A 12,458-nucleotide genomic window follows, 5' to 3' on the forward strand; every position below is an offset into this window, starting at 1 on the left:
AAAAAGTACAATATTTGCCTCTGAGATGTTGTGAAGTAGAAGTATAAAGTAGCATAAAATGTAAATACTCAAGTAAAGTATTTAGAATTTGTACTTGCATTTGTACAATGCTTGAGTAAATGTACTTAGTTACTTTCCAGGGGATGGCTCAGTCTGCTAATAAAGGCTGTATTTGATGAACTAAGATAGAACTTGTATCAGAGGTTTTGTTTGCCATAAAAGGCAGAGATTGCTTTAACTGCAAGTCTCTCCATGTGTGTCACTTTTTTCACTAATAACGTGTAATTGCATTAATATCGTCTTGGTCCTGCAGACCTCCAGAGATGGGTGTTCCTCCTCCAGGGAAGGCGGTGCTGTCTATGGGAGGGCTGAGCCACAGTGTGATCCGGGTGGACACAGAGGAGAAGCTATCTGTCCTCACAGTGCAGGATGTGGGACAGGTCATGCCTGGAGGTAGAGTGCACTGCGCTGCTTATTAACATTTTGTTGCTGTTAATGAGTAAAAGGCTGAAGATAAAGATGAAAGATATATTTTTATAGTGACACCACCGATCACATGTTGTAAGATATTAAGAAAAACTTACTTCCACTATGCCCTCCTGTCATCATGTGTCTCCAGCTCTGGTGTGTGTGGTGCGGGTGGATGGGATGCCCTATCTCTGTCAGACAGACGAGGTTGGAGAGATCTGCGTGAGCTCAGGTAGCACGGGTGTCGCTTACTACGGCCTCCCGGGGATGACCAAGAACATCTTTGAGGTTGGCGCCTTATTTCTTATTTGAATCCAGAGTGCAAATGCTTTCATAGACTTCCTCATGTAGTTATTTTAATGGAAATGTTTTCTACTTCATCCACGAATGTGTGTGTTTTAATAGTGCTGTGTCTATTTGCAGACCATCCCAGTAACACCATCTGGGATTCCCATCAGCGACAGACCATTTACCAGGACCTCACTGCTGGGCTTCGTGGGGCCGGTAAGTTCCGCCTCATTAACATGCAGTTTTTTAACCTTACTTTACTTTGATGTCTGTCTTATAGTATTAAGATAGCCCTGTTTATTTTAACACAAATATATTTATTGGCATTTCGTTTTTTACATACACAGTCACCCTTGTCCCATCTCCCTCTGTCAGTAATCTTTACTGAAAGCTGATAGCCCTGTTTTAAACATATGAGTTGTGATATGTTGTAGTTTTGGAATCAGGCAGATGGTAGACAAAGATATCATGTTAGTGGACGAGAGCAGGACGGCAAAATTAGGTGAAGCCGGCAGAGAATACCGGCAACGGTAGAGGGCATTGCTGTCGAACATTAAAATGTTAACTTTTTTTTTTACAACCCGATGTTACGTAGCTCCCTCGCACGAGGTTAAAGTGTTTTAAGTTTGAAATAGATTATAGAGAGAGCTGCATTTTATAGCTACATGCATTACTGGAATAATTACATAAAATAATAGACACAAAAGAATTTTCTATTATATATTTTATTCCATTCTTTGTAAACAATACAACATCACCATACCAACATATTGTCATGCGGGTTTTGTTTTACCATCCTGTCATTCCAACAGACTGTTTGTTTGTTTTCCCGTGCCGTCCAGAAGCTGTTGTCCGTCTGCCGTCTGCCTGATTCCATGTGAATGCAGCAGAAACCTCAAATACATTTAATTTGTCATAAATCATCAATCTGTGTGTCATATCTTTTTGATATTCTACTCAACCTTCCCCTGTCCTAAGTGAAGGGATCAGTGTTTTATTATGTTCAATGTTTGAGATATACAGTACAGTGTGCCTCGGAGGCGTCTGCTGGGAATTCTTTTGAGCCAGAAAAATGATTTGGAAAAGATTCAACTGCAGTGTGTCCGTCCAGAAACAACATCCCAGTTACTCTGGATAATTCATAGACCTCTCTGTGGACAGTTTCCATAGTGACTATTTGTCCACAGAGAGGTCTGTTTACTTAGAAACCTTTGGCTGACGTTAGAGCAACTGTCATGTTTTTTTTTTACACGTTTTTTTAAATCAGCGAAGGAGAGAATCATATTTTATACAACCGTCACAAGCTAAATTCATTCAGGGCCAGACAAGAGTCGACAAATAGTGATATTTTTCATTCCTGAGCTGAAAGAGTTCTTTTCCCTTCAAGGAACCTCCAATTTCCAATGTACCATTACCTCAGTCAGGTGCTAGTTGTGTGGTTGCACACTGTACTTTAGATTGGGGTAAATGTCTAACGGTGTGTGTGTGTGCTTTGTGTTTCCCACCAGGACAGCCTTGTGTTTGTTGTGGGGAAGATGGAAGGGCTGATGGTGGTCAGTGGGCGGAGACACAATGCCGATGATGTGGTCGCCACAGCGCTGGCAGTGGAGCCCATGAAGTTTGTGTACAGGGGGAGGTAAAAGAGGAAGCTACACTTCTCTATCGTCTAATCTGCACTGTTTTCTAACTCTCTAACACAGTTTGATTGCATGTAGCTGTAACAGTGTTTTTTTATGTGTGTTCCAGGATAGCCGTGTTTTCTGTGTCCGTGTTGCACGACGAGAGGATCGTTGTTGTGGCAGAGCAGAGGCCAGACGCCTCTGAGGAAGACAGCTTCCAGTGGATGAGCCGCGTCCTTCAGGTGCTTTTTCACATCTTGTCACTTAGTCACAGATAAATGAAGGACGATACTTGTGGGTTTGCATGTTTTGCATATTGCATATTTTAGTAAGTGCAAATCAAATATACATAGTTACTATTACTCCTTACTTACTGTTTTCTACAGCATGTCACAAGGTTTTAGATCGATTTTCGACCTTCAAGTTTTCATTGTTGTTTTATGCCAGTTCCATATGAAAACCTGCAGAACCTTCAAACTTCCTCGAGATAATTTATTATGGTGAATCAATCTTAAACCTGGGATGTTGAATGTTCCTTGAATGCATTAAGAGAGGTACTCAAGGATGCTATTGCTATGCAGCTTGAGGATACAAATTAAGTCAAGCCTTATTGCTTTGGAAAATTGTCATTAGTAAAGTCATGGTGTGTAGTTAATGTGGCGAAGAATAAAGAACCAATGTTATGGTCCCTTTACCAAGTCAAAGCTGAGGAAATGTCAATATTTTTCATTTTCAAATCTACATATTCATATAAAAGAGATTAATATATAAACTAGAATAACTGCAAGTTAAAACATCCCTTATGGTGTTTACTGAAACTGAAACTGGACCACGACTTTCTCTGATTTACTTACTTATTTCCACTTCTCCTCTGTTTCTGTTTCCAGGCCATAGACAGCATCCACCAGGTCGGGGTCTACTGCCTGGCTCTGGTGCCTGCCAACACGCTCCCTAAGGCTCCCCTGGGCGGCATCCACATATCTGAGACCAAACAGCGCTTCCTGGAGGGCGCCTTGCACCCCTGCAACGTCCTCATGTGTCCTCACACATGTGTCACCAACCTACCTAAGCCGAGACAAAAACAGCCAGGTAGACCACCACATGTCGCAGCATGGATCTGGTTTATGTAGCATAAAAACTCGTTCATTTCTTCATTTTTTTATTGTGGTGTTTATATTTATGTCGATATGAATGTATGTCCTAACTTCCCTGAATGTGGTTGGACAGAGGTCGGTCCTGCTTCTATGATAGTGGGCAACCTGGTGGCAGGCAAGAGGATAGCACAGGCCTGCGGGAGAGACGTGGCCCAACTTGAGGACAATGACCAGGCACGTAAGGTAGATAGTCATCCTCATTTCACCCGCTCATCACCTCAACACATACACTGCAGACACAGGTAAGCATGCACACTGGAGGGAGGGGAATCTGAAATACATGCAGCTGGTGGAGAGGACATGAGTTTGACTTCCTGCTGTGTGAAACACAGGTGTTGTGTAATTCAGATTCCTCTTCCATCATGTGTTATAGCCATCACATATACTCTACCCCATCACACCCACCTTGTGCCATCCATCACTTCTACGTTGTTTGTGTAGCGATTCATCATTGTCTCAGTTTGTATGTCTTTGCTGTGTTTTACTCTCTGTAGTTAAACTTGTGTGTGTCTCTCTCCTCTATAGTTCCTGTACATACAGGATGTGCTACAATGGAGAGCTCAGGCCACTCCAGACCATCCTCTGTTCCTCGTTCTCAACGCTAAGGTACTGCCTTTTCATCATTGTATGTAGAATTTAGTTTTGCCATTTCCTGGAAATTCAGTTGAGAAACTGTTTATAGATTAAAAAAAAACACTTAGAGCTGCAACAATTGTGGGAGAAAAATCTTCAGCTGGGCCAGATGTCCTCAGGTTCCCTACCACACTTTATAATAACTCTTAAAATAATAATTAAATTCTAATAAAGATTTACTGTAAAATCAAAGACTCTAAATTTCCCATAGGTGTGTATGTGAGCATGAATGGTTGTCTGTCTCTATGTGTCAGCCCTGTGATAGTCTGGCGACCTGTCCAGGGTGTACCCGCCTTCGCCCAATGTCAGCTGGGGACCCTGAATAGGAAAAGCGGTTACAGATAATGGATGGATGGATGTAAAATCAAAACAGTATAAATAAATCGAGCTGGTCCATGGAGCAGACTGAACCCAGAGTAAAAAAACACATACGTTTAAACAATTCCATACCTCCCCGTTCTGTTAGGGTGGTTGGGGAGAACATACACCCCAAAACCTGTTTGTCTCCGTTCCATAAACTATTGATTCACCAGCCTGTTTCCCTCAACCATATTTGGAGATGTTTTTCAACACATAACGTTATCTCTAAGTTCCGTTTCTTGGTCAGTCCTCCCATGCATTTTCCCATGGCTGCCGCTAGTTAAAAACGATACCTTTGTTCACCAACATCCTTCTAATTTCTAAACCCTTCTTTGTTAGCTGCACGCACCTGGCCTTTTCTTATCTCTTGTGGGACCGATAAGATACAGACTTCTCTCTGCCACAAGTTGAGACAAGTTCTAATAATTTCTCTGTCAGACTGGCAAAATAAGAGTGTATCTTAGCCACAGAAATCACCCCATCCTGTTGGTTGACCTTCACACACACAGAGTAATAACCCAGGTCAGTGCTCTAACACTGTATATAGATATAATAGAATATAAGCAGTGGAAACAAAAATTAAGTGATAAATGAGGCGATTATTTCATGCTGAAACTACTTGGATTGATCATCGGTTATTCATTATCACAGAAAATGTATCCCACATGATTAATCGCCAACTATTTTGATAATCGATTAATCGGTTTGAGTCATTTTTTTCCCCCTCTATGACAGTAAACTGAATATATTTGAGTTATGGACAAAACAAGACATTTGAGGATGTCATCTTGGGCTTTGGGAAACACTGATAATTGAAAATGAAAATAATTGTTAGTTGTAGCCCTACTAGCCACTTTCTTCAACTTACAACTTTTGTATCTGTAAAATAAAGTGTAGCCTAGCAGTATAAATTAATGTGTTTTCTTATCTGTTGCTCCTCAGGGCACGGTGGCCAGTACAGCTTCCTGTCTGCAGCTACACAAGCGGGCGGAGCGGGTGGCTGCAGCACTGATGGGACGCCTCAACACTGGAGACCACGTAGCACTCGTCTACCCGCCAGGTAAGAAATGCTCCTGCTACAGCTTCTGCTGTGCTTCTTGTCTTCACTATCCCTGTATTCAATTTTTAAGTCTGTCTGTTAATCATAATCACACACCACAAGAGACTCAATAATGTTATTCCACTGTTATTCCATTGTCTAGCGGTTTCATCAGCTACAAGGTATAAAATGCTAAACACTGTAGGTATAAACATTTATGTGCAGGGATCGACCTGATTGCCACCTTCTACGGCTGCCTGTACGCCGGCTGTGTGCCGGTCACCGTCAGACCCCCGCATCCCCAGAACCTGGCGACCACGCTGCCCACCGTCAAGATGATTGTTGAGGTAACCGCTGAGAGTCCGCTGACCTGCATCAAAATGCTAATTTAATCCCTCTCTGCACATTTATAACAATCATTAAACCTGGTGAATGTATGGTTTAGCTGAATTACACACAAAGTCAGCTCTGCTCCGTGAGGGTTGAAAAATGTGTGAATTAAAGTGATGTAATGTATTATGTACTAATCCTGTAGTATCTCTGTTAAAGGTCAGTAAGTCGGTGTGTATCCTGACCACTCAAGCAATAATGAAGCTGCTGAAATCCAAAGAGGCTGCGGCTGCTGTGGACGTCAAGAGCTGGCCCATGGTGCTGGACACAGGTGAATTATACACACATACACAGTTTATGTTCTCATGTTGCCACCAAAGAATAGGTTTTTAAGTAAGGAAATGACATGGTCTGTTTTTCCAAACCTCCTCTCCCTCTGTTCATCCTCTAGATGACCTCCCCAGGAAGAAGAGTCCCCAGATGTACAAGCCCCCGACCCCGGAGATGTTAGCGTACCTGGACTTCAGTGTGTCCACAACTGGCATCTTAGCAGGGGTCAAAGTATGTGGAATGTTGAAGGACTCACATAAGCCACCTGGGTTCTTAAAGGGATCATTTCAATATCAGTTTAAGTTTACACGATACACTAAAGCAACCAGATTCTCAGAACACAGGAGTTGCTGGTCTACCGCTGCCTCGATCGGGTGGTTTGTTTGTGTTATTGTGTGACTTTGATTACTTATACTTAAACTGATATTGATTGATTTCTGAAAGTTCTGAGCATCAAGGAACCATCCAGACACTTCTGAGGTGTCAGTCAGTGAAATAATGAATGGATCCCTAAAAGCTCAAGGAGTTGTTTTTAAGTTGAATTTTACTAAAGGATCCAGTTTTGATGCATCATTCGTGTCTCTGTGTGTCACATCATCTCCTCCAGATGTCTCACGCCGCCACCAGTGCCTTGTGTCGCTCCATCAAACTGCAGTGTGAGCTCTACCCTTCACGGCAGATCGCCATCTGTCTGGACCCCTACTGCGGCCTGGGCTTCGCTCTCTGGTGCCTGTGCAGGTAAACCTGAACAAATGAATGACCTTGCCTGTGCTAGTAGAAGAAACATTGAGTTGTTTCTTAGTGAAGGCTTTTTGTTCTCTCTGTTGTACCACTCAGCCTCTCTGTCTGCATGCATGTTTCTGGTTTCAGTGTGTACTCGGGCCACCAGTCGATCCTGGTCCCCCCTCTGGAGCTGGAGAGCAACGCGTCTCTGTGGCTCGCGGCAGTCAGCCAGTACAAAGTGCGCGTCACCTTCTGCTCGTATTCGGTCATGGAGATGTGCACCAAGGGCCTGGGTTCACAGACGGAGGCACTGCGGGTCAGTTTGTCTCTTCAGGTGTTGAGCGTTGTCTCTTGGGAAGCAGCAAACTGCAGCATTTTCCACGACTTCAATTACTCCTTTTCCCTGTGGTGCTGTTGCTATAGCGCTGTGATTATCGAGACAGAGTCAGAGTCCTCGGGGTGAAACACTTCACTCCTGTGTATCTGTGTGCTCATTACTGTCTGCAGCACTTGAGACTCGGATTTTTTTTTACAAATCGTGTCTGTGGTTTAATGAGTAGAATCTGATTCTATTATATGAAAATGAAACCATTAAGTTTCTATCATCGGCTCCTAGTTTACATGCACCCACAGCCGTCTTTGCAAATTGAGTTTGATTTCACACAATTTGCACTTAATTATTATTATTATTTTTTTTACTGATCTAACTCTTCTTTTTTTCATCTGCAGTTGCGAAATGTGAACCTGTCTTGCGTGCGTACATGCATGGTGGTAGCAGAGGAGAGGCCCCGCATAGCGCTCACCCAGTCTTTCTCAAAGATCTTCAAGGACTTGGGGCTTTCGCCGCGCGCCGTCAGCACCACCTTCGGCTGCAGGGTGAACGTGGCGATCTGTTTGCAGGTGAGCGGCTGGTGAAGTACGAAGGGGAGCAGGAGGAGGAGGAGGAGGAGGGTGGGAGAGGTCCATGGTTGTCAACGGTTTAGGGGGCAAAACTGGCAATGAATCTATGCAACGATTCAGATAATCATCCAAGAAATCATTGAAAAACGCAGGATTGGCATCACTTTAAAAGAGCGAATGTTGATGATGATATAATGCAAGTAGCTTACTAAAAAATAGGAAACTATTTCATTTTTTTACCAACTAATTTGAGGTGAAGGGAAATGGATAAAACTTTGTGTTTTATATTTTTGAACAATTGCAAAAACACAAGAGTTGTTTCTCAGTCTGACACATTTTTCTTTTTTTTCCTGTGGCCCTTCGATGTTCTGTTTTATTTGTTTCTCCCTATCCCCGGTGATTTTATTCATGTGTGTGTGTGCATGTGTATCCACATCTATATTTATCTGTCCTGCCCTATCCCGTCAGCCCAACAGGTTAGGGAAACTGGCTGAGCAGGTAACCGTAGGATAAGAGTTGCTGTTTGCTCATTGGGCTGCTGCTGGGTCTGTGTGTGTGTGTATGTGTCTGTGTGTTCATGTGTGTGTTTGTTAATGTTGCATGATTTATGAACACGCTTAACCTTAATTCACTGATTTTTCTCTCGGTTTTGATTGTCTCTGACAAGCTTCGGCTTTACGTTACCGCTATTCATTTTAGCCGAGTCTGACCTGAACCGACTGCTTTATGATGCATTATACCATCTAGAGCTAGCAGCATGAACTCTGCCCTGATTGAGTTAATATGGGATCGCCATGTCAAACCCTAAGATCCTTATTCCACAATGTGATACAAAGATTTACACAGAAGAAGAATCGTTCATGTATGTTTTTGTTGTTGTTTGTTTTCAGTTTTACCTCACTTAGTTCAAGGTTCAAGGTTCTTTATTTGTCATTTGTCAATTCCAGGAAAGCAATCATTGGCATTGAAAATCTTTGGTCTCAGTTTCCTTCAACAATGCTCATAAAATATATATATATAAAAGGGGAAAAAGTAAAAGTAAAAGCAAAGTAAATATAAAATAGTAATGTAAATGTAAATTTGTCATTTTGTTGACGACAGTATTTCAGATGGGGAAACATGAGAATAATAAAATGACGGGGTAGTAGCTGCAGACGGGTGAAATAAGTCTATGTCCATTCTATCGATTCAGAGTCTCTGACACTCAGAGGGAGGAGTTGAAAAGTTTGATGTCCGGCAGGAATGACTTCCAGCCAGCTGTAGACCCCACACAGCGACTCGATGCTAGCTGGTGCTCTGACTAAACAAAGGAGTGATGGAAACCATAATGCGTTGTGACCAGTCTCACAACAGTAATGATGACAAATCCCAAAGCAGAAGGAATCAATATCTGACACCCAGAATCACAACTTGTGAAATGGCTCAATTAGAAATCAGTTGCATGGCTATAGATATTCAATCCAAACAAATGGTGCTCAGACATTTTTAGACACTTGAGTGCATTTTGTTTTGTCACAGAAGATAAACATTTGAAGGAAACAGTTCATTTATATTTTTTTATAGCCTTCTAATAACAAGCATCTTACACTTGTTAGAAAACAAACCGGCAGCATTAGAGCAGGTGAATCTAACTGTGTCTGTGGCTACATGGTTGAGTTTTGCCAAAGTCCTAACTATCGTAGCCTGGCTGGTCGGCTTCTGGCTGCCCCCCCGCCCCCCCGTCCCTCCTCCCTGCTTTGTCAACAGTTGTATCATAATCAGCTTCCACTTCCCCTCCACTCAGGCAGCATACAGCATGAATGTCAGCGCTGTAAGAGTTACATTATCAACTCATGTTGCCCTCTGCTTGTTTTTCTCCAGGGCACAGCCGGACCAGACCCCACTACCGTTTATGTGGACATGAGAGCACTACGACATGATAGGTAGGGGGCGCCACCACGGACAACAAGAGTTCTCTTTGAGAAATAAAAGTGTACATGTCCAGACAGTTTTATGCATTGCGTAATTATTAGGGTGGTACATCAGTTTCTAGCATATGAATAAATACTACAAATCTTTGAACCGTTTTGACTGTTTTTCACACTTTTTTTTACACATGTTGTAGAAACGGAATGAAAATGGCGATATGAAACTTTGTCCTTTTTTATTTCTCCAGAGTTCGCCTGGTAGAGAGAGGGTCGCCACACAGCTTGCCACTGATGGAGTCTGGGAAGGTACGTCATCATGTAAAACATGCACTAAAACACTACAAACAACTGTGAGCTCACACTGCAAAAGGATTGCTCTTCTCTAAAGCTTTGAGACATATTACTGTCATATTACTGTCTGTTGCAGATCCTTCCAGGAGTGAAGGTGATCATTGCCAACACAGAGACTAAAGGACCCTTGGGAGACTCCCATCTAGGAGAGGTAAGTCACAACCTCATCTGACTTGTTTCACCGTCGCTTGTCCCACAATCCGTGCATTTACATCGCCTACCGAATAGGTCGAAGCTTCATTCATAACGCTGACATTCAAATTATTAGTATTAATAACTAACAGAAACATTGCGTTCAATAGTCCGCCTTCTCTCTCTCTCTTTTACACACATCATTTCCAAAATTCACAACATATGTTTATCTAACAAAATATTCTACTTCAGTCCATATTTGTTGGTATTTAGCCTTTCAAAAACAATTTTTTTTTGACTGTGGTCAAAAACTGTTTACTCTCCTGGATCAACTGGGCGGTCTAGCAGCAATCTAATGGCACCATAATTTTACATTTATACAACCAAAATAACACAAAATCGTATTTTTCCTATTTTTTTAGGGTGATGCCTTCATAAAATATGAAGACTGACATTTGAAGCCTCATTCAAAAACCTCAATAAAAGCTTCAAATGTAAAAAAAAAAAAGACATCCGGTACAGCCCTATTGAAATCGCTTTCTTCCATATCTACTTTTGATTCTGTAGCAGTGAGGAGCTAAGGGGCGGGCATAAAAACATGCAGAAGTACAATTTGTAGTTCGAACAAACAGCGCAGAGCTGGGCGCTGTGTGTATTTCACATCATTCGGTGGATTTTTGCTGTTAAATGAGCGGGGGCCTTTGGGTGCTTGCAACATTGAGGGAATTTCAACATTGTTCACGATACAAAGCTGGTTGAAAATCAGCACAGTATCTCTTTAAGTTATCAGGTTACAGTCGGCTTTCTGCAGTAAACTGATCTCTTTTAAACGCCATATAAACAAGACAACAAATTCTCTTTTTATATAATTGTTGGATGACGACATACTAGATCCATAACTTTGATCAAAAGAGCGACAGATGTGTGTGATCATCTGTGTAACAGTTACCATTATTCTGTGTGTAACACAGGTCTGGGTGAGCAGTCCTCACAACGCCACAGGCTACTACACAGTTTATGGCGAGGAGGCGCTGCATGCTGACCACTTCAACACAAAGCTCAGCTTTGGCGACACACAGACCGTGTGGGCAAGGACGGGCTACCTGGGCTTCCTGCGGCGCACCGAGCTGACGGATGCCAGTGGAGGTGAGAATCAGCTGCGCTCGCTCTAACTCGCATTGCTTTTGCCGTAAGCTGGACTCGTACTTTGATTTCTGTCACCACAGAGAACTTTAGGGCTGTCAATCGATTCAAATATTCAATCGTGATTTATTGCAAATTAATTGCACATTTTTCACATGTTCAAAATGTACCTTAAAGTGAGAATTGTCACGTATTTAATAATCTTATCAACATGGGAGTCCACAAATATGCCTGCTTTATGCAAATGTATGTATATATTTATGATTGGAAATCATTTAACACAAAACAATGACAAATATTGTCCAGGAACCCTCACAGGTACTGCATTTAGCATAAAAAATATACTCAAATCATAACATGGAAAACTGCAGCCCAACAGGCAACAACAGCTGTCAGTGTGTCAGTGTGCTGACTTGACTACGACTTGCCCCATAATGCATGTGGTTATCATAAAGTGGGCATGTCTGTAAAAGGGGAGACTCGTGGGTACCTATAGAACCCATTTTCATTCACATATCTTGAGGTCAGAGGTCAAGGGACCCCTTTGAAAATGGCCATGGCAGTTTTTCCTCGCCAAAATTTAGCGCAAATTTGGAGCGTTATTTGGCCTCCTTTGCAACAAGCTAGTATGATATGGTTGGTACCAAGGAGGTTAATTAAAAATCACAAGTTGCGTTAATGTGTTATTATTGCGTTAACTTTGACAGCCCTACTAAAGATATTTCTACCTCCTGTTTTTCTCTCTAACATCACCTCAATCTTTGCTTTACTTAACTTATATGACTGTGTGTGTGTGTGTATCTCAGAGCGTCATGACGCCCTCTACGTGGTGGGCTCTCTTGATGAGACTCTGGAGCTGAGGGGAATGAGGTACCACCCAATCGACATCGAGACCTCCGTTATCCGTTCTCACAAGAGCATAGCAGAATGGTGAGAAATTTACATCTCTGCTTTATTACTATTCTGTTTAAATTATTAGTTATGTAGTCATATGTTTATCTAGCAACATGAATTCTAACTACTATCTTGTCTGTCTTTCCCTTATGCTCACCTTCTTTATTCGTCTCCTTCCTTTTTTCCA

The 12,458-nt window shown here is 42.1% G+C and overlaps 2 protein-coding genes across 11 annotated transcripts in view; one reads left to right on the forward strand and one right to left on the reverse strand.

The window, feature by feature from the left end:
• Positions 1–12,458, reverse strand: part of prmt2 (protein arginine methyltransferase 2) — a 303,518-nt gene that overhangs the window by 118,205 nt on the left and 172,855 nt on the right. The window lies entirely within an intron of this gene.
• The window catches only part of dip2a (disco-interacting protein 2 homolog A), a 101,693-nt gene that overhangs the window by 87,100 nt on the left and 2,135 nt on the right, over positions 1–12,458 (forward strand). For 4 of the 10 annotated variants that reach the window (XM_074659540.1, XM_074659545.1, XM_074659548.1 and 1 more), the window contains 21 exons: positions 314–453; positions 620–756; positions 892–972; positions 2,265–2,392; positions 2,503–2,617; positions 3,263–3,464; positions 3,603–3,712; positions 4,055–4,135; positions 5,465–5,582; positions 5,787–5,908; positions 6,111–6,222; positions 6,343–6,452; positions 6,829–6,959; positions 7,092–7,260; positions 7,674–7,844; positions 8,313–8,342; positions 9,705–9,766; positions 10,000–10,057; positions 10,179–10,253; positions 11,206–11,380; positions 12,184–12,307. In XM_074659540.1, the coding sequence (XP_074515641.1) occupies positions 314–453; positions 620–756; positions 892–972; positions 2,265–2,392; positions 2,503–2,617; positions 3,263–3,464; positions 3,603–3,712; positions 4,055–4,135; positions 5,465–5,582; positions 5,787–5,908; positions 6,111–6,222; positions 6,343–6,452; positions 6,829–6,959; positions 7,092–7,260; positions 7,674–7,844; positions 8,313–8,342; positions 9,705–9,766; positions 10,000–10,057; positions 10,179–10,253; positions 11,206–11,380; positions 12,184–12,307 (2,451 nt within the window). Of the gene's footprint in view, positions 1–313; positions 454–619; positions 757–891; positions 973–2,264; positions 2,397–2,502; positions 2,618–3,262; positions 3,465–3,602; positions 3,713–4,054; positions 4,136–5,464; positions 5,583–5,786; positions 5,909–6,110; positions 6,223–6,342; positions 6,453–6,828; positions 6,960–7,091; positions 7,261–7,673; positions 7,845–8,312; positions 8,343–9,704; positions 9,767–9,999; positions 10,058–10,178; positions 10,254–11,205; positions 11,381–12,183; positions 12,308–12,458 lie in introns of those variants that run through there. The other 6 variants (XM_074659542.1, XM_074659546.1, XM_074659544.1 and 3 more) reach the window with 4 other exon arrangements.

Source organism: Sebastes fasciatus, chromosome 14 (genome assembly GCF_043250625.1).
Source record: "Sebastes fasciatus isolate fSebFas1 chromosome 14, fSebFas1.pri, whole genome shotgun sequence".
NCBI classification, from domain to species: domain Eukaryota; kingdom Metazoa; phylum Chordata; class Actinopteri; order Perciformes; family Sebastidae; genus Sebastes; species Sebastes fasciatus.